At 50.7% G+C, this 24,842-nt stretch overlaps 2 protein-coding genes and 1 long non-coding RNA gene across 9 annotated transcripts in view; 1 reads left to right on the forward strand and 2 right to left on the reverse strand.

Moving 5' to 3' along the window:
• The first annotated feature begins 422 nt into the window (after nucleotides 1-422).
• LOC125135794 (uncharacterized) overlaps nucleotides 423-24,842 on the forward strand; it is a 33,378-nt gene continuing 8,958 nt past the window's right edge. For 3 of the 7 annotated variants that reach the window (XR_007137053.1, XR_007137054.1, XR_007137049.1), the window contains exons 1-5: nucleotides 1,060-1,180; nucleotides 10,941-11,046; nucleotides 11,539-11,645; nucleotides 14,661-14,795; nucleotides 19,619-19,752. This is a non-coding gene — a long non-coding RNA (uncharacterized LOC125135794). Of the gene's footprint in view, nucleotides 804-1,059; nucleotides 1,181-10,940; nucleotides 11,047-11,538; nucleotides 11,646-14,660; nucleotides 14,796-19,618; nucleotides 19,753-24,842 lie in introns of those variants that run through there. The other 4 variants (XR_007137051.1, XR_007137052.1, XR_007137050.1 and 1 more) reach the window with 4 other exon arrangements.
• C9H6orf15 (chromosome 9 C6orf15 homolog) lies at nucleotides 15,360-16,692 on the reverse strand. Its single transcript, XM_047796219.1, has 2 exons — nucleotides 16,602-16,692; nucleotides 15,360-16,369 (listed from the first exon to the last, which is right to left on the reverse strand). Exons 1-2 carry the CDS (start codon nucleotides 16,678-16,680, stop codon nucleotides 15,528-15,530), a joined length of 921 nt encoding a protein of 306 aa, XP_047652175.1. The 5' UTR covers nucleotides 16,681-16,692; the 3' UTR covers nucleotides 15,360-15,527.
• Nucleotides 19,911-24,066, reverse strand: CDSN (corneodesmosin). The gene is made up of 2 exons (XM_047796218.1): nucleotides 23,943-24,066; nucleotides 19,911-22,158 (listed from the first exon to the last, which is right to left on the reverse strand). Exons 1-2 carry the CDS (start codon nucleotides 24,025-24,027, stop codon nucleotides 20,708-20,710), a joined length of 1,536 nt encoding a protein of 511 aa, XP_047652174.1. The 5' UTR covers nucleotides 24,028-24,066; the 3' UTR covers nucleotides 19,911-20,707.

The raw sequence follows: 24,842 nt of genomic DNA on the forward strand, positions 1-24,842 counted from the left end.
CTTTTTGAAATAATTCTAGACTCACACACAGAATATGGCAAAAAAAAGTAGAGATGTCCCATGCAACCATCTCCCAGCTTACCCCAATGAGAGCATCTCAGGTACCACAGGATGGCATTAAAACCAGGAATCAATATGCTTTTTTACTCAGGTAGACCTGGTACTTGAAACCCCAAAAAGCTCTTTCCATCACGACTAATAAAATAGGTTCATACTTTTCAGAGTGCTGCCCTTTGAAGAGGAAGTGTTTTGAGTCCAATTCAAGCCAATGCTTGTGGCACAAGATGCTGGAGTTTCCTGGTCTAGTTTGCTTGTGAAGAGCTAAGAATCACCGAAGAGTCAAAAAAAGGAAATGTCCCTGCAGACTGTCACCAAAGAAAGCAGAACTGATAGCTGTTAGATTGTAATCCGGGGACCGCGGCCCTCAGCCCTCAGCAGGAAGGGAGCTAAGGGCCAACGCAGCTGGTTATTAAAGAAGTTTATCTGGATTGTTTTTAATGAGGGATTTCTCACTTCATTAAAACAGAAGAAACAGTATATTCCGGGCCCTGAGAGGAATCCACTTCTTTTTCGTGGACGAAGCCCCTTGGGCACAGATGCACTGAAGAAGATGGGCACACAAAAGCACAGGAACTCAACCGTGTGTGTTCAACCCACAAGCACGCATCTCCGTGCTGCGTGGACCCCGAGGGAGGCAGCAGGTCCGAGCTGGGAGGCGGCCCTGTTCCGGCCTCTGTCAGTGACTTCGAGGCCTCACAGCCCAGCCGCGGCGACAGGCTCCCTGAGAAGTCGCCACAGAGAAGGTAAAACCCCCAGGTCCTGCAGAGGTCCAGCAGCTAAACCCTTCAGCTGCTGAGGGTGAGAGTCGAAGGACAGAAAAGGAGCGTGAGGAGGGCAAGCGAGAAGGAAGAGGCAGCGGCGGGGAAGGAGAAGCAAGTGGCCAAGGAAGGGCGCCGGGCTGGCGGACGAAACCCTGAGCAAAGTCCCCGGCGCGGGGCGGGGGCAGGGCGGGAGTTAGTTCCGGAGAGGGAACAGCGCCACCCAGCGGCCCAGCTCCCCGAACGGCTATCTGGCCCTTCGCGAGCGAGGCCCACTCAGCCCCGAAGGCCCTCGCTACACGTGGCCGGAGAGCAAAAACTCCACAGGGAGAAGCACGGCGGCGGCTGTAGCTGCTTTTTAGGTTTGGAGACTGGCGTGGGTTTGGGGAAGAAGTCTGGGAGGTGGCCTGGCCTCGGAAGGTGTGAATCGGGGAGAAAGGGAAGTCAGTAGACCCGGCTCCGGGCCGGTGCGCGCTGCATCCTGTCTCCTTAGCGATAACTTTCTACAGTCTCGGTGTTGCCCGTCCTGGGTCCCTAAGGCCACGGCGCCTTCCTCAAGCCCGCCCGATACCAGAAGGTTCTGCGAACGGACTGCCCCTTGGGTTTGGAGCATGCGTGGGGGGAGGGGGCGGGGCTCCTCCCCTGGATTATCGTGGTGAGAATTAATGAGTTTGTGGACCTAGGGCTCTGCAGAAGGTAAAGATGTGCGTTCTTTGTCCCACGTTCTCTGCTTAGAGGAAAAATCTGAGTGGCTCCACGATGCGGGTTCAGTATGCTGTCTCTCATTTATTAGAGCGAAAGAAATCTGAGGGTAGGAGTTCCTGTAGTGGCTCAGGAGAAATGAATCCGACTAGGAGCCATGAGGTTGCGGGTTGGATCCCTGGCCTCGCTCGTTGGTTGAGGTTCCGGCGTTGTCCTGAGCTGCGGTGTAGGTCGCAGTCGCAGCTGGGATCTGGCGTTACTGTGGCTGTCGTGTAGGCCGGCAGCTACAGCTCCTATTGGACCCCTAGTCTGGGAACCTCCATGTGCCGCGAGTGCGGCCTTAAAAAGCAAAACAAAACCAAACCAAACCTGAGAGTAGATGAGACCCAGTCCTGAAAAAAAGGATTATGGGGTGGAGGGGACTTTCGTGTCACAGGGAGCTGAGTCATAGTGAAAGAAGCAAAGACCACAAGAGACCTTGAGCTGGACAGACATCAAAAGCAGCGGGACGCAGAGAAGGAGATGGAGCCCTGGCAGTAATTCTAGAAGAACTCTATTCAATAAGAACGTCGATGTTTACTTTTATTCCTAGTTGTCGGCGCTCATTTACAAAGCTCCCAGAAGGACTTCGCTCCCTCGGCATCCCCTGCCTGCCCCCTAGTGGAAGGCTGCGGAGTGACAGGAGCCCGGGATTCCTCACTTCCGTCTTCAAAATGAGTGCTCTTAACCTACCTTATAGAGTTGTAGAGAGGTCAATTAATGGTTATAGTTTTGGCAGCAATAGAGATGGGAATAGATGGAGTTCTCGCTGTGGCTCCAGTGGGTTAATGATCCAGCTGTCTCTGTGGAGGTGCCCACTGGGTCCCTGGCCCTGTGCAGGAGTGGGTTAGGGATCCTGTACTGCTATAGCCTTGTCATATGTAGTAGCCCCAGCTCAGAGGATTGATCTCTAGCCCAGGAACTTCCATGTGCTGTGGGTGTGGCTGAAAAAACCAAACCAAACCAAACAAAACCAAACAAATAGAAAGAAAAAAGAAATGGCAGTCGTTGTGGCAGCTATGCTAAATGATTTACTTGAATCACCTTATTTAATCCACTCAAGGTGGGATAATAATGTCTCTATTTTTTAACCTGTAGCTACTGCTACCAGAATGAATGTGGTCTGAGGATAAGTTGCCCGGTACTCTCCGTCTCTTCTTAGTGCTGGTTCCCACCCCTTGTCATCCCCTGGAAAGTATTATAGAAGGGTTTTTCTGATATTGAACCTAGCCAGAGAATTAGCTGCACTGCGCCTGCCCAGGAAGTTTCGTTCTGAGCTCCAGAACAATCCCCACTCCCAGAAAAGAAACCGGGACAGACAGAAGGTAGTACTGGGTGTCTGGTTTTGAGGCCACTTAGCTCCTGAGGTGGAATACTCTTGCCCACTATCCTGGGTGCCCACCTCCTAGTAGCAGGATTCCTAGAGGGGAGGGGTGACCAAGAAACCAAAATCAGGAGACATAGGTATTTGGGGAACATTTCATCTGGGTTACAGTAATTGGACATCATGAATACAAACATGGTATTTATTCCAGCCTGATTTAAAACATAATCGAAAATAGCTTAGACAATTTTTTTTTAAACTTCACAAATAGGAAAAATGAAACATTTGAAAAGTTAGAAAAATCAGATAAAACCACAAGTGAGGTTAGTATAAGCATCATGCCAGGACAGTGCATGCGAGCTGCAGCGTGTAGGTTGCAGAGGCAGTTTGGATCTGGCATTGCTGTGGCTGTGGTGTATGCAGGCCAGCAGCTGCAGCTCCAATTCGACCCCTAGGCTGGGAACTTTCCTATGCCGCAGGTGTGACCCCAAAAAGAAAAAAAAATCATCCCAGGAGGAAGACCACAAATTTGAAACTGAGCTGTCTGTCTGGCAAGCAAGTCAAAGAAGGAAACAGTGATTACATGGCACGCAGTGTCTGTGAAGAGAGACCAGTTCTCAGGAGATGCAGAGCTATTCCTTTTCTTGAAATGAGGAGGTCCCCATGGAAGTGATGGGACAAAGTGAACCACATCCATATCATAAATACAAGTTTCATAGGATTTTTTGTTTCTTCCAGTGTTCCTGTGGCAGCTGGTGGTACTGTGTTCAGGCAGAATCACTCAGAGCAGTGCAGTCCATGTGCCTGTGCTATTGGTCTGGCTTAATCCAGGGAGAGATTCTAGTGTCCTTGTGGAATAGGTGGCACATTTATTCTTCATCAAATTGACATAAGTTCTCTCCACCCATCTTTTGATGCATAGAGTGTGACTGAGTTTGGTGTTATTATATACTCGACATCACAGCCATTGGGTGCTGCAGATTAAAAATAGGTTACAAGGAGTTCCCGTCGTGGCGCAGTGGTTAACGAATCCGACTAGGAACCATGAGGTTGCGGGTTCGGTCCCTGCCCTTGCTCAGTGGGTTAACGATCCGGCGTTGCCGTGAGCTGTGGTGTAGGTTGCAGACGCGGCTCGGATCCCGCGTTGCTGTGGCTCTGGCGTAGGCTGGCGGCCACAGCTCCGATTAGACCCCTAGCCTGGGAACCTCCATATGCCGCGGGAGCGGCCCAAGAAATAGCAACAACAACAACAACAACAAAAAAGACAAAAGACAAAAAAAAAATAGGTTACAAGAGAAAGAATACTCATGGCCAGAAGAAGCCTGTCTCCTGACAGGGAGTGATTAAACAGTTTACAGTTCTCGTCCTTTGGGTCCCATAGAGCCGCCACCACCACCTCTGCAGCTGAATTTTTTCATTAGACAGGGTCCAATACCATGAATTTGTTCTCTTCTTGAGCTATAGTCTCTAACCAAGCATGCTTCCCAGGTTTACCCTTTGATTGGACTTGATTATTCCCAAATTTCCTTAGCATATATGCAGTTCCTTCCCCAGAGGGTGTCTCTCATTCACTGTGTGCAAATTCACCAACTTTCACTTATGGATGATGTATTTCCATCTCGCTTCCCCAGAGATCTTTACTAACTTTGTGACTTTAGGCGAGTTACTAAACCTCTCTGAGCCTTATTTTCATCATTTACAATAAGACCTACCTTAGAAGGTTGTTTGGAATTAGAGGAAATTATAATAATAGTTACAGCAGTGAAAGCTTATTAACTTCTTATTATGCCTGATACTATGGTCAATATTTAATATGCAGTTATTTCATTGAGTCATCTCACAATTCTGTCACATGGGAACTCTGACTGTCCCGCTTTTACAGATTAGGAAACTGAGGTTTGAAGAGTTTAGTGCCTGGCCCAGTAGATACTGTAGTTATGACCATAATTATTCAATGTCATGTGAAGGACACAGGGCAGGGGAGTTCAGTGAGGGGTCAGGAAAAACTTCTTGAACAAGGAGTCATTTGCAGATTGTTTGGATTTTTTTTGTTGTTGTTTGGTTTGGTTTCGTTTTCATTGTAAACTTTGGTTTTATATGTGTGTGTGTGCACACCTATGTATATATTTTTTCCTTGAAAAGGTACATATCGGAGTTCCCATCATGGCGCAGTGGAAATGAATCCGACTGGGAACCATGAGGTTGAAGGTTCAATCCCTGGCCTCACTCAGTGGATTAAGGATCCGGCATTGCTGTGAGCTGTGGTGTGGGTTGCAGATATGGCTCGGATCCCGCATTGCTGTGGCTGTGGTGTAGGCCGGCAGCTATAGCTCCAATTAGACCCCCTAGCCTGGGAACCTCCATATGCCACGGGTGCAGCCCTAAAAAGACAAAAGACAAAAAAAGAAAAAGTATGTACTCCTTGAAATATATATATATACACGCGGAAAAAGTTCAAATATTGTCTGTGGTTACAAAGTAAAGAGGTAAGAAGCTTTCACCATGGGGAGTAACCACTGAGTAACATCCTGAAGGAGAATGTTCAAAAAGAATGTTCAGTCAGGATGTTACTCAGTGGTTACTCCCTGGTGGTGAAGGCTTCTTAGCTCTTTACTTTGTAACTGTAGACAATATTTGAACTTTTTCAAAGAGTGTGTATATGTATATATCCCTGGCCTTGCTCAGTAAAGGACCTGGTGTCGTTGTGAGCTGTGGTGTAGGTTGCAGACGTGGCTCAGGTCTGGCGTTGCTGTGGCTGTGGTGTAGGCCCGCAGCTACCACTCCAATTTGACCCCTAGCCTGGGAATCTCCATATGCCGAGAGTGCGGTCCTAAAAAGACAAATAAATAAATAAATTTTAAAAAAGAAAAAAAAATTAAAATAATACATTGTATTAAAATATACACAACAGGAGTTCCCTGGTGGTTCAGTGGATTAAGGATCCAGCATTGTCACTGCTGTGGCTCAGGTCAAGGCTATGGCCCAGGTTCTAGTCCTGGCCCAGTAACTTCCACATGCCACAGGCCATAGCCAAAAAAAGTCTCCACTTCTCTCCTCTCCCCCACCCTTGGGTTGGGCTGGAGGACACCAGGCTTATATGGGTAAGAGGCTGGTTAAGAGATGATTCTAACCACCAGGCCAGAGGCCATGAGGATCCCCACGTGAGAAAGAAGGGCCCAAACAGGAAACAAATTTAATAATTAAACAAAAGCACCTCCCTGTGCATGAAACATGCACTGCACCAGGCCCCGTGGAGCCATCTGAGGAGTCACTTCCTCTCCAGGTGACTTGCCCAGCTGGAGTCAGCACCCAGCAAATGCAAAGCCCTTTTCTACACCCATTTCTCACCCATCGTCATCAAAATCTACCCCTTAGCTCATCCACTCTCCCCTTCAATCCCTTTCTCCACTCAAAGAAATCATTTTAAAAGGTAAATATGTAGAGTTCCCTGATGGTTCAGCAGATTAAGTATCCGGGGCTGTCACTGCTACAGCTCAGGTTGCCGCTGTGGTTCAGGTTCGATCCCTGGCCCGGGATCTTCCATGTGCCAAGGACATGGCCAAATAAAAGTAATCATGTTATTCCCCTGCTTCAACCTCTGAATTCCCATGGTTCTTCAGACATGGTTAAATCCTCAGGTCTCTAAGAGGGCCTACAAGGCCCAGCAGGTTCTGCTCCAGCGTCTCCCTTTGGATCCTCTCTGTGATCCTGAGGCTTCCTTTGGTTCTGCAGATGCTTCCGACTCTGCTCACAGGGCATCACACAGCTGCTCCTGCCTGGAAGGTGGCTCCCCAGCCAGCATCCCCCAAGCCCCTTCACACACACACAGGGCTGCCCTACACTACAGCACATTGCTGTTTTAAACCCAGTATTCTTCAGAGATCCCCAGGTTAAGGATCTGGCAGATCTGGCATTGCCGCAGCTGTGGCATATGTCGAAACTGTGGCTTGGATTCAGTCCCTGGTCTGGGAAATCCCATATGCTGAGGGTGGAGTCATAAAAATAAATAAAAATAAATTCAGTATTCTTTATGTGAACATGTGATGTGTCTCACCCCCACATCCTTAGCCTAAAAAGTTCCAGGAGGAAGGGACCACCCATGTGCACCCTCGACATCTTGCCTTTGGTTTCAAATACTATTCTTCACTTAACTTAAAGAAACTGGAACCCACAGAATGCATGGCTTGGAGTATCGGTATTTGATTCCAAGTCTCAGGAAGGAAAGATTCAGGACAGGACTTGAATGTTTAGTTGTTGCCAGAATGCCTTCAGGGAAGGTTCTATAAAGGACAAAGGAGCCACCTTAAAGGATCTCTGTTGTTCAACTTGAGACAATTGAGCAGAAGAAGAAAGAAGATGAGGGGGAGGAATGATGATTATGGCTCATTGAAGTAAATTGAGACAGTAGAGGCGTGAGGTCATCATGATATTCAAGAGATAAAGGTTCATATAAAGTGCACAAAAGATGTTTGTCATGGGAAAGAAAGGATGGAGTTGTTAAAAATTGATATGAATCAAAAGGGAATTGTTCGTGTTGTTTCTTCTATCAATTATGTGTTTGGTTATAGATCAGAGAGAAGCACCTGCTTTCATCTACGTTAGTAGAAAAGAAAACCACAGGGAACCGTGAGAAAGCCAAATAGCCCCACTCACAGTGCGAACTGTAGCAAAATAAGAATGTCTGACAAGGAGAATGTCAGGCAATAATGAAAGAGAAGACGTTTTCAATAATAGGTACCCAGACAGTAAATTAACAACAACAAAAGAAATCACTGAGGGAGTTCCTGTCGTGGCACAGCAGAAACGAATCCGACTAGGAACCATGAGGTTGCGGGTTCCGTCCCTGCCCTTGCTCAGTGGGTTAAGGATCCAGCATTGCTGTGAGCTGTGGTGTAGGTGCAGACGTGGCTCGGATCCCACATTGTTGTGGCTGTGGTGTAGGCAAGCAGCTAAAGCTCCGATTCAACCCCTAGCCTGGGAACCTCCATATCCAGCAAGTGTGGCCCTTAAAAAAAAAAAAAAATCACCGAAAAAGCTAATGAAGTCATCCCAATTCTTCATCTCCTACAAGATTAAATATCTAGATTGCCCTACTAATTATGATAAAATACAAATAATTCATAAGATTTCATAATTCTGATAGATTATCAGTATATCATAATGAGAGAGAAATGTATTATGTAACACTGGTCAAAAGGAATTTTTTTTTAAGTGTGTTATATTAGAGGGAGGAATAGTTTGTAAAAGTCTAAAATCTACTTACTTAAAAAGAGTTTTATTCTCCAGGGAGATACAAGTTCACATCCACTAGGCTGGCTATAATAAAAAGACAGATGGGAAGTTTCCTTGTGGTGCAGCAGGTTAAGGATCTGGCCTTGCCACAGCTTTGGCACAGGCTGCAACTGCAGCACAGGTTCTGTCCCCAACCCAGGAACTTTGACACGCTGCAGGCGCAGGCAAAAAATAAATTTTAAAACCCAAAAAGTCAGATAATAGCAAGTGTTGACAAGACTACAGGAAAATTAGGATTTCCTGTCATGGTGCAGTGGTAAGGAACCCAGCTGGTATCCATGAGGACGTGAGTTTGATCCCTAGCCTCACTCAGTGGGTTAAGGATCCAGCATTGCAGACTCATGCTTGGATCCACATTGCTGTGGCTGTGGTGTAGGTTGGCAGCTACAGCTCTGACTCAACCCCTAGCCTGGGAACTTCCATATGCCACAGCTGCGGCCCTAAAAAGACAAAATATATATATATGGGAAAATTGGAATTTCCATACACAGCTGGTGGGAATGTGAAATAGTGAAGCAGAAGTTCCCATCGTGGCTCAGTAGTTAACGAATCCCACTAGGAACCATGAGGTTGTGGGTTCGATCCCTGGCCTTGCTCAGTGGGTTAAGGATCCAGCGTTGCTGTGAGCTGTGGCCCGGGTCGCAGATTCAGCTCGGATCCTGCGTTGCTGTGGCTCTGGCATAGGCCGGTAGCTACAGCTCAGATTTGACGCCTAGCCTGGGAATCTCCATATGCTGCAGGATCGACCCAAGAAATGTCAAAAACACAAAAAATAAAATAAAATACACATAATAAAATTTTTTTTAAATGGTGGAGCAGCTGTGGAAAATCGCTATTTGGCAGTTCCCCAAAAGGCTTAACGTGGAGTTACTGTATGACCCAGAAATTCCACTCCTATGTGTATATATACTCCAGAGAAATGAAAATATATGTCTACACAAAATCTTACACCTAGATGTTCATAGCAGCATTATTCATAATAGTCAAAAAGTGGAAACAGCCCAGAATATGCACCAACTAATGAATGCATAAGTAAAATGCGTTGTATCCATACAATGAAATAAAAGAATTCAACAATAAAAAGGAACGAAATACTGATATCTGCTACAAAACCTTGGAAACGTGGTACTCAGTGAAAGGAAGCAGTCACAGAAGATCACATGCTGTACTAGCTATTGATGTGAAATGACTTTATTAGGCAAATCCATAGAGACAGAGAGTAGAGTGGGGGTGGACTAGGCCTGGGGGAAAGGGCATGGGGAGTGATTGTTCATGGGTGCAGGGTTTCTTTGGGGAATGATGAAAACATTCTTAATTTGATTGTGTGCAAGAGGAAGAAGAGACAGTGAAAAAGGAAGAGAAGGAGACGAGAAGAAGGAAGAGGAGAGGCAGCAAAGAGCAGGGGAAGAGGAGGGGAGAGGAGGCGGGGAAGGAGAAGAGGAGGAGGAAGAAAAAGCAGCAGCTCATGCTTTGAATCAAACTGTACAGCCAGGCCTCATGTCCAGCCAAGAATCAAGTGGTCAAAATTCAGTTCCTAAAAGTTTTGAAATCTCAAGATAGGATAAAAAGAGACAATACTGGAGTTCCTGTTGTGGTTCATCAGTAACAAATCCAACTAGTATCCGTGAGGATTCAGGTTTGATCCCTGGCCTTGCTCAGGGGGTTAAGGATCTGGCGTTGCTGTGGCTGTGGTGTAGGCCAGTGGCTGCAGCTCCTGTTCGACCCCTAACCTGGGATTCTCCATATGCTGTGGGCATGGCCCTAAAAAGAAAAAGGAAAAAAGAGAAAGAGAAAATACTGACATCCTAGGAAGGTAACTCAACTCAAGGACAGGAAAGGAAAGAGAAGAAGGAGAATAAAGAAATAGGCCTAGGAGTTCCCCTCATGGCTGCTCGGTGGTTAACGAATCTGACTAGGAACCATGAGGTTGCAGGTTTGATCCCTGGCCTTGCTCAGTGGGTTAAAGGATCCAGCGTTGCGATTAGACCCCCTAGCCTGGGAACTTCCATATGCCCCAAGAGTGGCCCTAGAAAAGGCAAAAAGACAAAAAAAAAAGAAAGCCTAAATCCTTGGAACTAGACTTTTGTAGCTGATTTTTTTGTGGAAGTGACGAAATCAGCTTTGTAATCATTGTGATAACTTGCATTTGTTGTTTTTGTGTTTTGCGTTTGGTTTAAGACATTGAAGAGAATCTTACACATCAGACTTGCGATTTAAAAATAAGTGCTTGGGGAGTTCCCGTTGTGGCTCAGTGGTTAACATATCTGACTAGGAACCATGAGGTTTCGGGTTCGCTCCCTGGCCTTGCTCAGTGAGTTAAAGACCCAGCGTTGCCGTGAGCTATGGTGTAGGTTGCAGATGCAGCTTGGATCCCACCTTGCTGTGGCTCTGGCATAGGCTGGCGGCTACAGCTCCTATTAGACCCCTAGCCTGGGAACCTCCATACGCTGAGGGAGTGGCCCTAGAAAAGGCAAAACGACAAAAAAATAAATAAATAAAAATAAAATAAGTGCTTAAATTAAACTGTGAAACACTACCCATGTTTGATTAAAATGTGGTTTATTAATCTGTAAGTTTTTAGGTAGTTGTGTACATAGTATGTAGAAGAATGTTGTTTAGTGTTTCAGGATTAATTGTTTAATAACCTCATAAGGGTAACAAGCTTTATATTACATAGAAGTGTCTTAAAGTCCTTTGGACAATGGCAGTGTGTCCCAGGAGAGGAGGCTGGGGTCAGACATAGGAGGTTGGTTTTATCTTTCTAGGCTCATCATCTTTTCCCCTGTTCATCACTAAGAGATTTCTTTCGAATTCTTCGTACTACAGTGTCACGGCAAACAGAGAACCCTGAAGCAGTGGGCTACAGGAGAGGTGAGTTTGGAGGGGTGAGGCAAGGTGATGGGTGGTCAGACCCGGCTGGAGGGGAAGCCTGATGGGTGGCCTGGGTGGCCAGGGAGCAGCTAATCACAGGGAAGAAGAGTTATGGAGAGAGGACAGAGAGGGACAGCTGGAAAGATGCTAAAGAAAACAGCCTCCCTTCCATCAGTCACGACTGCCTTCCTGAGGTCAGGAAGGACTAAATGGTCGCAAAACTCTCTCACAACTTGTTCCTACCACCTTTCCACAGCAGGGCTTGCCTAGATGGAGACCATCTGAGACCAAAAATTATTTCACATCAGCCTAGCCCACTCCTTCAGAACAACCAGGATAAGCCACATCCACCCCATTGGTCTATGTGAGAGCAACAACCCCTGGAATAGCCGTTGCTACTGAAAATGTAAAAATGGTCCTTCCCCTCCTGGCCACGACCAGGTCTCTGAAGCCCCTCTTCTCTTCCCGCCGTCCCTCCCCTGGACCGTCTAGGACTGGGGTATTCTGTGAGGGGCCAGAACCAGAAACCCTGGGGTGTGACCGACCTTCCCGAGGGCTGGCGTGCTCAGTCCCATGAATGACAACTCAGGTTCGTAAAGGTGAGTGTCTTCCTTCCGGGTGTGTTCACCAGTTCCCTGACAGGAGAATGCCGACCTCAAAAGAGGTGGGGAGAGACCGTAGGGAACATCCCTCCGAAGGAATGAGAGGACCGTGGGGGGTGGGCATTAGGTCTGGAGAGAGAAATGAAACCAAATCGTGGATGCTGGTCTTCAGGTGACATGAAACTTGCACCTGCTGTGTGCGATTTGCACACCCTTGTTGCAGTTTCCACACGGTACCATACTCATAGCAATGCAGCCCTACTGTACAGCACAGGGAACTACATCCGGTCTCTTGGGAAAGACCATGACGGAAGATGACACAAGAAAGGGAATGTATGTATATGTGTGACGGGGTCACTTTGCTATACAGCAGAAATTGGCACAACATTGTAAATCAACTATACTTTAAAAACAATTTGTTTCACCTGTTTAGACTGATGAAGCTTCTAGGACCAGGTGAACTGTGTCATGAAAACCAGTGAGGAAGAAGGCAAAGAGGAATAAACAGCCTGTCTTTTAATAAAGACATTTAAAAAGTCAAAAAATAAATAAAAATAAAAACAATTTGTTTCATACAAATGGTACCATATTCAAGCTCCACCTCTTAGTAGCTGTGTGGCGTTGGACAAGTTACCTAACCTTGCTGAGCCTCAGTGTCTTCACCTATAAAGTAGAAATAACCAGAATGGGTACATCCTAGAATTGCTGTGAGAATTGAAATAACCCTGTAACACATTTCGTTCATGGTAAATATATGGTAAAGGAAGTCCAGTATTATCATCACCTGGGAGTGTGTGTGTGTGTGTGTGAGTGAAAAACATCTGAGAGAACAGAGTTTGAGGAATGAAAGGGTCCAAGGAGAAGCTGACCCTCCCTTCTTGATCTTGGAATAATTCTCTTGAGTGTAATTCCCAGTGGGAGGCATCACCCCAATCTCAACAATCAACTGTGAAGTCAACTACAGCCACTTCACACACCAGCCTCCCTCTGTGGGCTGAGAGCTCTCCTCTGAGGGGCCACCAGGACCGCCCCTTTGGGATGACATCCTGCGTTATAATCAGACCCTGACGATTGCTCCATTTTTCAGTCTCTAATGTACTATCATCATCTTAATTAAACTTCATAACCACCCTGTAAGGTAAATCGGACATCTGTTTTCGTCCCATTTTACAGTTGAGAAAACTAAGGTCTGCAGAGGTAAAGGACCAGCCTAAACTGACACAACAGAGAGGGCTCTGTGAGCACGTGACAGGGGAGCCTCATTTTCTGACTTCCAGACAAGTGCCTTTCTACTGTAGCCCTTTCCCTGCTGGGCCAGGAAAGCTGACTGCTGCTTCTCCACTCCCTCAGCTCAGCGTTACCTCTGTCAGCCTTGGCTCACTTCCCTCCCTGGCCCTCAGTAACTCCACCTGTAGGATGGGCCCAAGCAGTACCCAATGGGTGGGATTGTTATGGGGATTAGCTGGAAGGGTGGTTGTGAAAGCACCTCAGCCAGAGTCGGGCACATAGTAGGTACTCAATAAAAAGTCGATGGGTTTTAGTTAATTGCATGTTATACTTGAACACTCCCTGGACAGGTAATGAGAAAAATTCGGTGTGAGTCACTGACTCTTGGTCACTCGTCAGCTATGTCACCTTGCGTAAATTGCCTAATCTCTCAGAGCCCCAGTTTCTTTGTCTTACAACACCTTCCTCACAGTTGTTAAAGAAGGAGAAAGGATGGCGTGTCCAGAGCATTCCTGAGCTGAGGAGGGCTTGGTGGGGTTTGTAGGGAGCTGGCAGGAGGCTCTGAGAAGGCTGCAGCAGAAGTACAGATGGGGGTCTGTGAGGCCCTGTGGCTCAGGAATAAGGTGGAGAAGAGAAAATGGGAGTCAGAGAGAGAGAAAGCATGTTGACTCATTCAGTGTTTGCTGGGTTCCTACCTTGGTCCAGACACTGTCCGTGGTACTGGGAGTTCTGCAGTGAACAAAGCCAAGTCCTTTTCCATTGCTGCTTGTATGGAACAGAAAAGGGGGGTGCTGACATGGAATTTAAAATGAAAATTGAGGAGTTCCCGTCGTGGCGCAGTGGTTAACCAATCCGACTAGGAACCATGAGGTTGCGGGTTCGGTCCCTGCCCTTGCTCAGTGGGTTAACGATCCGGCGTTGCCGTGAGCTGTGGTGTAGGTTGCAGGCGCGGCTCGGATCCCACGTTGCTGTGGCTCTGGCGTAGACTGGTGGCTACGGCTCCGATTAGACCCCTAGCCTGGGAACCTCCATATGCCGTGGAAGCGGCCCAAGAAATAGCAAAATAAAAAAAAAATTAAAAAAAATAAAATGAAAATTGGAGCGACTAGAGCGGGAGGGACCACCAGAAAGAGGGACAGAGATGAGACCAAGCCTGAGAGAATGAGCTTGAGAAGGTGTCCCAGAAAGGAATTCTTTTTTGTTTGTTTGTTTGTTTTTTTTGTCTTTTTGCCTTTTCTAGGGCCACTCCCACGGCATATGGAGGTTCCCAGGCTAGGGGTCCAATTGGAGCCGTGGCCACTGGCCTACGCCAGAGCCACAGCAATGCAGGATCCGAGCTGAGTCTGCAACCTACACCACAGCTCACGGCAACACCAGATCCTTAACCCACTGAGCAAGGCCAGGGATCGAAACTGCAACCTCATGGTTCCTAGTCGGATTCGTTAACCACTGAGCCACGACGGGAACTCCCCAGAAAGGAATTCTTGGCACAGGATGAAGCATTAATGCAGACAATGGGACAGGAGAATTTTCTCTAAGAACAGCCCCCTCACACTCAGGCAGGTAGCTCCCCATCCCTCCAATTCTGGTGTTTATCCTCCTCCTCCTTCTCCCACAACCTGCCCCATCCCGGGGACCTGGAGCTCTGCAGAGCGCACATACGCCTGGACCACTTTGGCGAAGTACGTGCCCGGCACAGGGAAAGTCATGGGGTGGCCACCAGGAGCGCACCCTTTGGAAACTCCAGCATCGCCACTGGCTTAACTTCCTTCTCCACTTTCTTAGAGTGACCCTTCCTCACCTGGCTCCAACTTCTATGTGTGGAGGCCGAGCTCCTGGGAAAACCAAAGGGAGGGCAGTGTGACCAAAAGAAGAGACTGTGTCATCACTTGGGAATAAAAGCATCAAACGCAGCCACAGGTAGGACTGCTGGCTCCAAGTCCTTCTCTCCCTGTTCCTTTTCCCTTCCCTTTCTTGCTCTATTGAGGTCCACTGTTTGTTCAGCAAATGCCCAGAGTCCATGATTCTCTGGGGCACAATGTACCAAGTGATGCGTGTGAGGGAGGAGATCAAGGCAACCTCCACTTCCAAGAACCATGATTTTATGGGAAGAAAAGATAAGCGTAGACAAAATGACTTTCTCTGATGTGTCTCGGAATCAAAGGGTATTCATTCCCCACTCGGCCCTGGTACAAACTTCCTGGACCTCATCCCTCCCTCTTGCCACAGGTGCCACCTCAGTCAACCCTGCTTCCCCTCCTCCCCTCTTCAGGCTCCAGGACAATTCTGGAACCAGCTCTCCCACCTGGACCTGGGTGAGACCCCGAGGCTCCGCCCCCAAGCCCCTGGGCTTTGCTCTTTTACGAAGGATGGGGAAGCACGAGAGTGTCGAGTGTCGTGTCAGGAGGACCCTTGGGGGACATGGGAATGGACAAGACTCCCTTCAGTTTGCACCCAGAAACAAAGACACTGAGAAGGAGCAAATTCAATAAGTGCTTGTGTTTTATTAGAGATCAGCATGCGGGGAACAAGGGAGGCAGGGAAAAGTGAGCATAAGGCCAAAAACAGCTGGTAGGATCTTGATTTAGCTCACATTGCAGGGGGTGGGGACGGGACTCTCTTCCCTGACTTCCAACCTAGGGCCCCCATCTCCTAACTCCACTGTGACCCAGGGTTTTGAGGATTGGGAAAGCCAGCTGGGATGCTCCAAGAAGAGCCAGGAGGACGAAGAACTCTGGGAGGAAATTGATTAATGCCTGGGTACCGAAGGATATTCCCCCAGCTGATACCTGGGTATCGATTAATGGTCCCCCAGCTAGTACTTGGGTATTGATTGCTGTTACCCCAGCTTCCCACAGGGTATGGCATGGGCCTTGTGCCCCATCCAGTTCCAGGACCTCCACCTCCCCAGGACACACTGGGACTCAGGGTCCCCCAGGGGTAACCAGGCAGAAATGGCCGTCGAATCCTGTTGATGAGAGACCAGAGTGGGTGTCGGGCAAGGATTTCTCCCCGGGCTCCCAGCACGTTAGAACGGGGTAGCCGTCGAGACTCGGAGTCCTGGTGGAGGAGTGAAGCCTCGGCCGAGGGGTCTGCAGAGTGTGGAGGCACAGGCCCCCCGCCCCGAGGGAGGGCGAACCCACTAGAAAGGTAAGACAGTTCCTCGGGCAGCACTTCGCCCACGTGGTCCTCAGCCGCAGCAGCCATCATCGGCCAAGGGTCCTCCAAGGACCAGGAATCCTCAGAGGGCAGCCCCCCGGATGGGGGCCACCTCTGCACCCCAGAACCTCCTGCAAGTAGAGAGTCAAATGATGGAGAAGCATTGGGTTTCGGAGAAGCCTTTGCTAAATCATTAGGGCCCAGGTCTGGTTTGGGAGGAGGATGTTCGGAGTTGGAGGGGCCGGTCAAGGAAGGTTGTCCAGGCAGAGGCAGGTTGACCCCCACGTCTCGGGAAACTTTCTCCTCTGCCACACTGATGCTCCGGGCAAAGAGGCCTGAGGGAAGGAGAAGAGGAGGCAGCCAGTGGACCAGGTGTTTGGTCCCAGTGCCCATCCCTCCCCGATTCCCTGATTCCCTTTGTTCACATCCTTTCACTTCCCCTAGGCCAACCCTCACCTCCTTCAGGGACCCCACTGTACCCCCTCCTGCCTTTATCCCTTCCCTCAACTCCAGTTCCCCCAAGGCCTCCAGTCTGCTCCTTCCCAAGGGTCCACACCGCCTCCATACCTGGGAGATGAAGACAGGCCAGGAGCAGGCCCAGAGGAGCCCAGCTCCCCGCCAGGCCACCCTGCATCCTGCTCTGCATCTCCCTCAGCCCCAAGCCAGTGGCCCTTTATCCTGTCAGGGGTGGGGGCATCAGAAACAGGTCAAGCCAGTGGTTGTAGAGACAATAAACCTCCACATTCCACCCTCATTCCTAATTTGTTCTGTGGCCACAGGTGCCACTTGAATGACCTGGGCAAGCTGGGTGTCCCCACCCTGCTCTTTTCCTCAAGCTTCCCACCCTTCCTAACCCAGGTGTCCTGGCTCACAGCTCATCACTGGATGCCAGCCCAACCCTTCCCAGGCTCCCTCCACCAAGCACACCAGGACCTTCACCTTTGGGGACCCAGTCTCTTCACTGAGCAATAGAAACACCTGATCCTGGAGTTCCCGTTGTGGCTCCGTGGGTTAAGAACCCAGCTGATATCCGTGAGAATTCGGGTTCAATCCCTGGCCTCGCTCAGTGGGTTAAGGATCTGACGTTGCTGTGAGCTGGCAGCATAGGTCTCAGATGCAGCCCAGATCCGGCACTGCTCTGGCTGTAGTGTAGGCCGGCAGCCGCAGCTCTGATTCAGCCTCTAACCTGGCAACCTCCATATGCGGCAGGTGCAGCCCTAAAAAGATAAAAAAGGAAAGAAAGAAACACTTGATCCTCTCCTTTTGGGATCCAGATCATTCCCTTGCAGCACCCCTTTCTCATGCATCTCCAAAGTTCCCTCACCTTGACCTCTGGGATATAGGGACTGCCCCAAGACGTGACCCTTCATATAGGGAAATAGATCTGCTTCCCATCCTTAAGAGATGATGGCGTGTTGGTTTCCAGTGGCTGCTATAACAAGCACAGACTTAATGGCTTACAACAACACAAATTTGCTTTCTGCCAGTTTTGATGAGCAGAGGTCTGACACAGGTCTCACTTGGTTAAAACTGAGGTGTTGGTAGAGCCTTTCAGGAGGCCCTAGGAGAGAATCCATTCCCCTGCAGTTTCCAGCTCCTAGAGACTCCCTGCGCGCCTGGGCTCATGGCCCCATTCCTCCATGTTCAAAGCCGGCAGTAGCAGGATCTTCTCACATTGCATCACTCTGACCTTCTCATCTTCCCTCTCCCATATTTAAAGACCCTTATAATGACAATGGGCTCGCCCAAATAATCCCAGGTAATCCTCCTACCTTAAGGTCAGTTGACTAACAACCTTAATTCCGTCTGCAACCTTAATTTCCCTTTGCTGTGTAACTTCATATATTGAATCTTCAGGCGTCTTTGATAATGGTTATTGTGCCTACCTCACATGGCCAATCATGTCCACAGAATACAAGAGATACTGAGAGAGAGAGAGAGAGAGAGAGAGCAGGTGTTTCCAACTAAGTAGAAGGAAGACATTGAAATGCTGTTGTCAAATAGCCATGAGTTAGTCATTGTTAAGACTGGGCAGTGGGATATAGGGAGTTATTACCTATTTTATCTACTCTTAAATATGTTTGAAGTTCTAACAATAACGAGTGTTTAGGGAGAGTTCCCGTATGGCTTACCAGGTTACAAACTCGACTAGTATCCATGAGGAAGCAAGTTCAATCCCTGGCCTTGATCAGTGGGTTAAGGATCTGGCATTGCTGAAAGTTGTAGCATAGGTAAAAGATGCAGCTCGGATCTAGCATTGCTGTGGCTGTGGTGTAAGCTGGCTGTTGCAGCTCTGATTCAACCCCTAGCTTGGGAACTTCCATATGCTGCAGGTACAGCCCTAAAAAAGCAAAAAAAAAAAGACTGTTTAGGAGGAGTTTCTGCTGTGGCACAGTGGGTTAAGGGTTAAGGACCCCAGTGTTCCCACAGCTGCAGCTCCAATTAAATTCTTGGCCCAAGAACTCCCACATGCCACAGGTGTGCCCCCACACCACCCTCCAAAAAAGTGTTAAAGAGTTCCCTGGTGGCCTGGTGCTTAAAGGACCTGGCATTGTCACTGCTGTGGCTTGGGTTCAATCCCTGACCCTGGGAACTTCTGCGTGCCAGTCTATGCCAAAAAAAAAGTGTTTAAATAGCTTTGTTTCTTGATTGCTTCTAAGACGCACCCGGACTAGGCTTCCCTTGTTGCAGGAAGTCTAACTATTACCTGTTAGATTTTTCTATTCCATCCTCATCCTGCTGACTGGCTGCTAGAAGAAAAAAGAGCTCTCCAGACCTGGCCAGTGGATACAAGACAGCAGCCTTTTGGGGTGACAGCCACCAGTTTTGTAAAACCTTTGGACCCAGATCACACCAGAAACTAGAGGAAGACCCACATCAAAGGCTGCACCCCTCCCACAACTGCAACCCATGGAGCCTCTTAGGGCCTGGATTCCTGTCCCTGACTGCTGTCCAGGGGCAGATGCCAGACCAGGAGTAACTCCGCAGTGATGACAGAAACCAGACTGCTCTGGAGCCCTCCTCTGTCTTTAATCAACCTGGCATGTTGGGCCAGGTCATTTCTGATCCATGTCATATATTTCTGCAGGTTCAAGACTTGAAATTTCAATAATAGTCCTAAATTTGGGACCAGCTAACACTGTCCCAAGAGGAGGAAATGAGTTAGCTCCAGGGTAGGCAGAGGCTCTGGATAGTGGTCTGTGCTTTGGGTGGGGGGGGCCTTCCTGTAGAGATAAGCACAGCCCACTCTCCCCTTCTTGGGACAGGAGCACGTCCTCGGCTGCAGTGTCTCCCCAGCCTGTCTCCAGGATGTAGTCACATGGCCCTCGGCACCCTGCCCACTCTCTTGGTCTTCCCGCGTGGAAGCTACCTCCCCTTCTCCACCTGTGCTCTGCCCTCTCAGCTCTCACAGCTCTCATGCTAGAACCGCAGCAGAGGCGGCAGGGGTGTGAAGTGTGGAGAGGACACTGCAGGCTGTTCTGCCACCGGCCAGGGCATTTCCACATAGGCCAGTGAGTCACCGTGCTCGGCTGCATACCCGCTGCGCTTCCGTCCTCTCTGTCTTTTACTCTCTCCACCCACAGCTCCCAAAACAACCTGCTACTCAACCCCCAGGAATCTGGTCTGGGCTGTTGTGTTCCGCCTCCCAAGGTTCCAGGTGTCCCAGAAACCCAGCAAACCGATGCTTGGGACTCCCAGAGAAGAAGGCGTCTAGGAGGTAAGGCAAACTAATGGCAGAGGAGAAGGAGGCTGGTAGGGAGGGGAGAGAAATAATGAGGGCTCTTTGCAACGAGAGGGAGGCCCCCAGGGTGATGGGCAGTGGAGAGAGAATGGATTTCGGGGAGCGATGAGAGAGAAGAGACGTGGGAGGAAGGATCCAGTTCAACAAATATTTATTGTTTTCCTCCTTTGCGGTAACTAAGTGGGGGACCCAGGACCTTTCAAGGCATAGGAGAGCATCACCCAGGTCCTAAGAGACCCAGGACACCAAGAGGGCAAAAAAGCCTACATCTAGGTCACGCAGATTATTGAGACACCTGCCCAGGACCCAGAGAGAGAGAGCAGGGAGCCTGCTCCAGTCTCTGCTGATACCCTGGTACCTCCCCCACATGGGGAGGCATCTGAGCGTTGAGGGAAGTGGCAGCCAGGAAGGGGGTACAAGTGGAACTGGGAGTGTGAAAACCCAGTAGCATAGCGCTGGTCTACCAGATGGCAAAGGAGATCAGCGACAGTGGTCATTGTTTGCAAACACCCTTCTGGATTGTGCTTTATTTGGCAAACGGTAGGGCAGGAGATGATTGTCCAGGCATCAGAGTTCCTCGAGGACATTTCAGGAGGTTCCCAGTCAAGCGTTGGAACGGGTAGGGTTAGCCAATGAACGGTACCATCTCAAAGAAATGGCAGAAGAAATTCTAGGGAGTGAGTGCCTGGTGGGGAGGGCACTGGGGACAGGAAATCTAAACAGTGGGAGAAAATGAGGAAAGGGATTTGGAGTCTACAGTTTGGAAAGGTAAAGAAGAGGTGATAAGGGAGAGTCTGCCACATTGGGGTCACGGGAAGGCAGAGGGAAGCTGAGCTAACCCTGTGCCTGGGCCCCTGGACTCCTCCCACCTGAGAGATGATGCGGGGGTGCATGTGCTTGCGCCTACACAAGCCTATAGGTAAAATCTGCCTTATGGACTCTCAGGTAACTCTCCCTGGGGTAGGAAGACCTCGGGGTCAGCTAGCTGGGGCCCCAGAGGCTTCACTTTGGCTATGATGTCCCGGATGGAGCGGCAGGGGATCTTTCCAGAGCTGCCGGAACCACAGGGCTTGGCACCAGCTGAGGGATCAGGTTGGGGAGAGCCATCTGGACCCCCGCTCAAGGTCGAGGAGGAGACAGAAATGCAAGGGTGGCCAGAAGAGCTGGACTTGCTGCCACAGGGCTGAAGGATGATTTTGCCACCAGATTTCGAGCTGGAACTGCCACTGAAAGAGCCGGTGCCAGGCGGCGAGCAGGGCCCCTGGGAAGCAGTGCCACAGGGATGGAAGGATGAACCAGAACTGCTTGAAATGCTAGAACTGCTGTGGACTCCAGAACCGGAGAGGGAGCAGGGCCCTTTAGAGCGGCTAGAGCCAACGCCACAGGGCTGGACCCCACCAGAGCCCACTGGCTGGAACACAGTGGCCGAGGATGCTCCCGACTGGTAGATGTTGGAACTAGAAGAGCTGTGGCTGGGGATGATGGGGTTGCTGGAGAAGTATTTGCCCTCAGAGATGGGGGGCCCCGCTGCAAAAGAGGGGGCCCCTGGAGAGCCTTTGACAGGGTTATCTTTGGTGAAGTAGCCCACAGGGTAGATTTTGCCCCCACTGTAGGTCATGCCTGGGACCAGATAACTATCAGAGGAGCCACCCACCACCTCATAGCTGCCGAATTTGTCTACAGAGGTGATGGGGGGACAGGGCTTGCCTGGAAGGCCACCGCTGCTACAGGGGGCCCCTGGGCCCACTCTGGGGCCACCAGAGCCGTGCTGCTCCACCACCACCACCACGGGCTTTTTCCCCCCTGACACAGAGTGGGAGCTGGAGATGTAGGAGCCAGACTGCGAGACGATGGGGCCCCCACTGCAGGGAGAGTCAGGGACGTCGGAACTACAGGGGCGCAGATTGGAGTTGACCTTTTGGCCACTGCTGCTGGACGTCCAGGAGGTGTGGGAAACAGAAGAGCTGAAGCCTCCTCCAGACTGGGAGCTAATGCTTCCTGACTGGGAGGAGCTGGAGGCACCTTGTAGACTAGAGCCAGATCCAGAGGAGTAGCTGATCTGCGAATAGCCTGTTCCCGGCTTAAACGAGGATCCTGAAGAACCGCTATGGACAGCAATGGATCCACCAGAGCTACCACTGGAGCCACTGGAACCACCACTGGAGCCACTGGAGCTGCCACTGGAACCACCGGAACCACCACCGGAGCCACCACTGGAGCCACTGGGACTAGAAATGGAGCTGCTGGAACTGCTGGAGCTACTGTGGCTACTGAAGCTGCTGGAGCCCCCCTTCCCCAGGAGACAGGGGTCATTGGGGGAGGCAATACGCGTGGGGTCCTTGCAGGGGTCTAAGAAAGTCCCGATGCTCTTGGCCAAGGTCCCTGGAGAGGAAAGTAGTGGTTAGTAAGGGCTGAAGAGGCTGGACTTGCTCTCTCCCCTCCCAGGCCCACCCCAGTCACCTGCCACTCTGATCTCTGCCGAGCAGAACCCAGGGAAAGTTTGGGGTGGAGAAGCGGGGCGAAGTGGCTGTTGCATCTGAAGGAAAATGATGGCGGGATAAAGGCAGTCTTGCAGCTCTGGGAGAAGGGGCGGAGGGGAAGCCAGGCATCTGGCAGAGAAAAGGACAATCAGATGGAACAGAGAAAGGGCAGGAGCAAAAAGATTGAAAAGAAAGGATCCCAAAGAAAGGGAGAGCGGGGGAGGCCACGGGTCCGAATGGAAGGAGAGGAAAGACAGAACGATGGAGGACTGACAAGAGGGGAAATCAGTCCAAGAGATGCTGGGCTGGATCGGGGAGGCAGAGGGAAGGACAGGGTACTTGAGGACTCTGACTTGGTCGCTGCTTCCCACCTCGGCACTGCCCATGCTGGGCAAGCTGGGTGGGGGCCAGGATGTGGGGACATACACTGTTGCTTCAGAACCTGCTGGTACCAGCGTGACAGGGCACCACACCCGAGCCAGCCCTGCTCTCCCGGCCCAGCCCAGGGGCACCAGGATGAAACCCTCCTCTCAGCCTGCAAACCTCTATCAGCTCGCTCCCCTCCCAGCCGGCACGTGCCTGCCGCCCCCAGGCTTCCAGCTGACTGCTCCTGCCTTGGCTTCTTTCCTTACCTGATGCTTTGCTCCGCCCCCCCAGGCTCACCTGCCCCCAGGCTTCCTCTGCTCCCCACCTCACCCCTCTCAGGTCCCACGTGGCCTGGAGAGAGCCACACACTTCAGATTCTACCTTCCCTCCCACTCTGCCCCCTGCCATCCTCACAGCCTTACTGTGTAGGACGATGTAGAAGGGGCTTTACAAAAACATAAAGGTTAATTACTGCTACTCCTCCTGGAACCCCCACCCTGCCATCAAAAGCCAGGTGTCCACAATCTGTGGGGTCCCCATTCTCTCCTCAAAAAGAAATTCGATGCCTCCGACCTCCACGTCAAACCCCAGCTCCCCCGCAGCCCCCTTTTCCTCAGCTGCCCTAACCATCAACGTCCCACTCCCCTCCTCCGCTCCCCAAGGCCGCACCACCCACTCCCCAGCCCGGGGCCATGGGCAAGGTCACTGGTGCTCAACGGCGCAGGAGTCAGACCCCGGAGTCTCTCAGCCTGGAGTTTGGATCCGGGCTTAACTGCTTTCTAATTTGTGATCTCAGTCAGTTTCCTAACTTCTCCAAGCCTCAGTGTCCCCATGTGGAGAATGGGAACAACAAATCTCTCACACCCTTCTTCTAAGGATCAAAAGAGCTAATGTGTTTCAGGTGCTAGCACTGTGTCTGGCACATAAAGGGGCTCTATGAATGGTAGCCATTATTATGACTATTAAATATCCAGTCTTCATCTTCTAGCACTCCACTGCTAATAACAACAACAGCCAACACAAGAGAGAACCCTCTAGAATTTCCGCAGCACCGTCGTATCCATCATTTAATTAGAGACACAGAGAGAAACTAGAGCTAGGTGTTAACATTAACCTCACTTTAGAGTTTCAGAAACCAAGGCTCAGAAAGTGTAAGTGGCCTGCCTGAGGTGCCAAGGCCATAAGGAGCAGCCCCCAGACTGAAGCATCAGGATCCAGAGCCCCTGCCCGTCCCCCTTGCTGGATCCTCTCCTGGGTCCTCCCCACACAGTGCTCCCTCCAGCCTCCCCACCCCCGCTCCTGGGGCCCCCAACCTCCTACCTTGCAGGAGGAGACCAGCCAGCAGCAATGCCAGCATCCCGCGCCCTCCCGCACGCCCTATCCGGGATGCTCGCAAAGAGTCCATCTTGGACTGTGTGGCCTCCTGACTGACGGCAGCTCGTGGACACCGGGGCCTTTATGCCAGGGCTGGACATTCTCCAGGCAGGAGTCACTGTAGGGAGGGGAGGGGGGCGGAGGGGTAGGTGCCTGGGGGAAGTTGGTGTGGCCGGGAGGAGCTGAAGTAATCGGGTTTGGGCATCTGCCTACTCAGCAGCAGGGGTGGCTGCAGTGTGGGGTACCGTGGCCGTGGGGCCGGCTGGCTGGCCTGCCCCTTGGCTCCTCATTGCCTAACCTGGAACCAGGTGCTCTGCCCCAACGGCCGCCCACTGTGGGGCGGCCACTCTCACCACGGGACCCAGTCACCTGGCTCCCTCTCTCTCCTGCCTCCTGTGGCGTTGGCTTGTCTGACTCCCCCGCCCCCACCCACCTGGTTAACCCACCTGAGTTCCCATCCACAGCTCCTAGGTCCGCCTCTTTCTTTGGGACCCATCACTCAGCCTCCACTCTCCTCCTCCAGATTTAAGGATCTACACACACACCACACTCCCCCCCCGCCGAGTGTCCCCCTGCTGTCCCTGCCCAAGTACCAGACCCGCCACACTGCCACTCTATGCTCCATCAGTGAGTGAGCCTTTGGGGTCTACGCTCTCAAACCCGTTCCCTGATCTCTCCCTTCAGGGGTGGGGTGGGGGCCTCCAGGGACAGCATGCAGGGTCACCAGATGCTAGGGCCTCAGCCTGGGAACAGGCCTGGGCTGGGGACCCCTGTCATAGCTGGGCCTCAGTTACTCATAGGCCACTCACAGCCCCTCCCCCAGGGGTGACCCTGACTCCAGTGGGT

The sequence above is a fragment of the Phacochoerus africanus genome, chromosome 9, assembly GCF_016906955.1.
Source record: "Phacochoerus africanus isolate WHEZ1 chromosome 9, ROS_Pafr_v1, whole genome shotgun sequence".
NCBI lineage: Eukaryota > Metazoa > Chordata > Mammalia > Artiodactyla > Suidae > Phacochoerus > Phacochoerus africanus.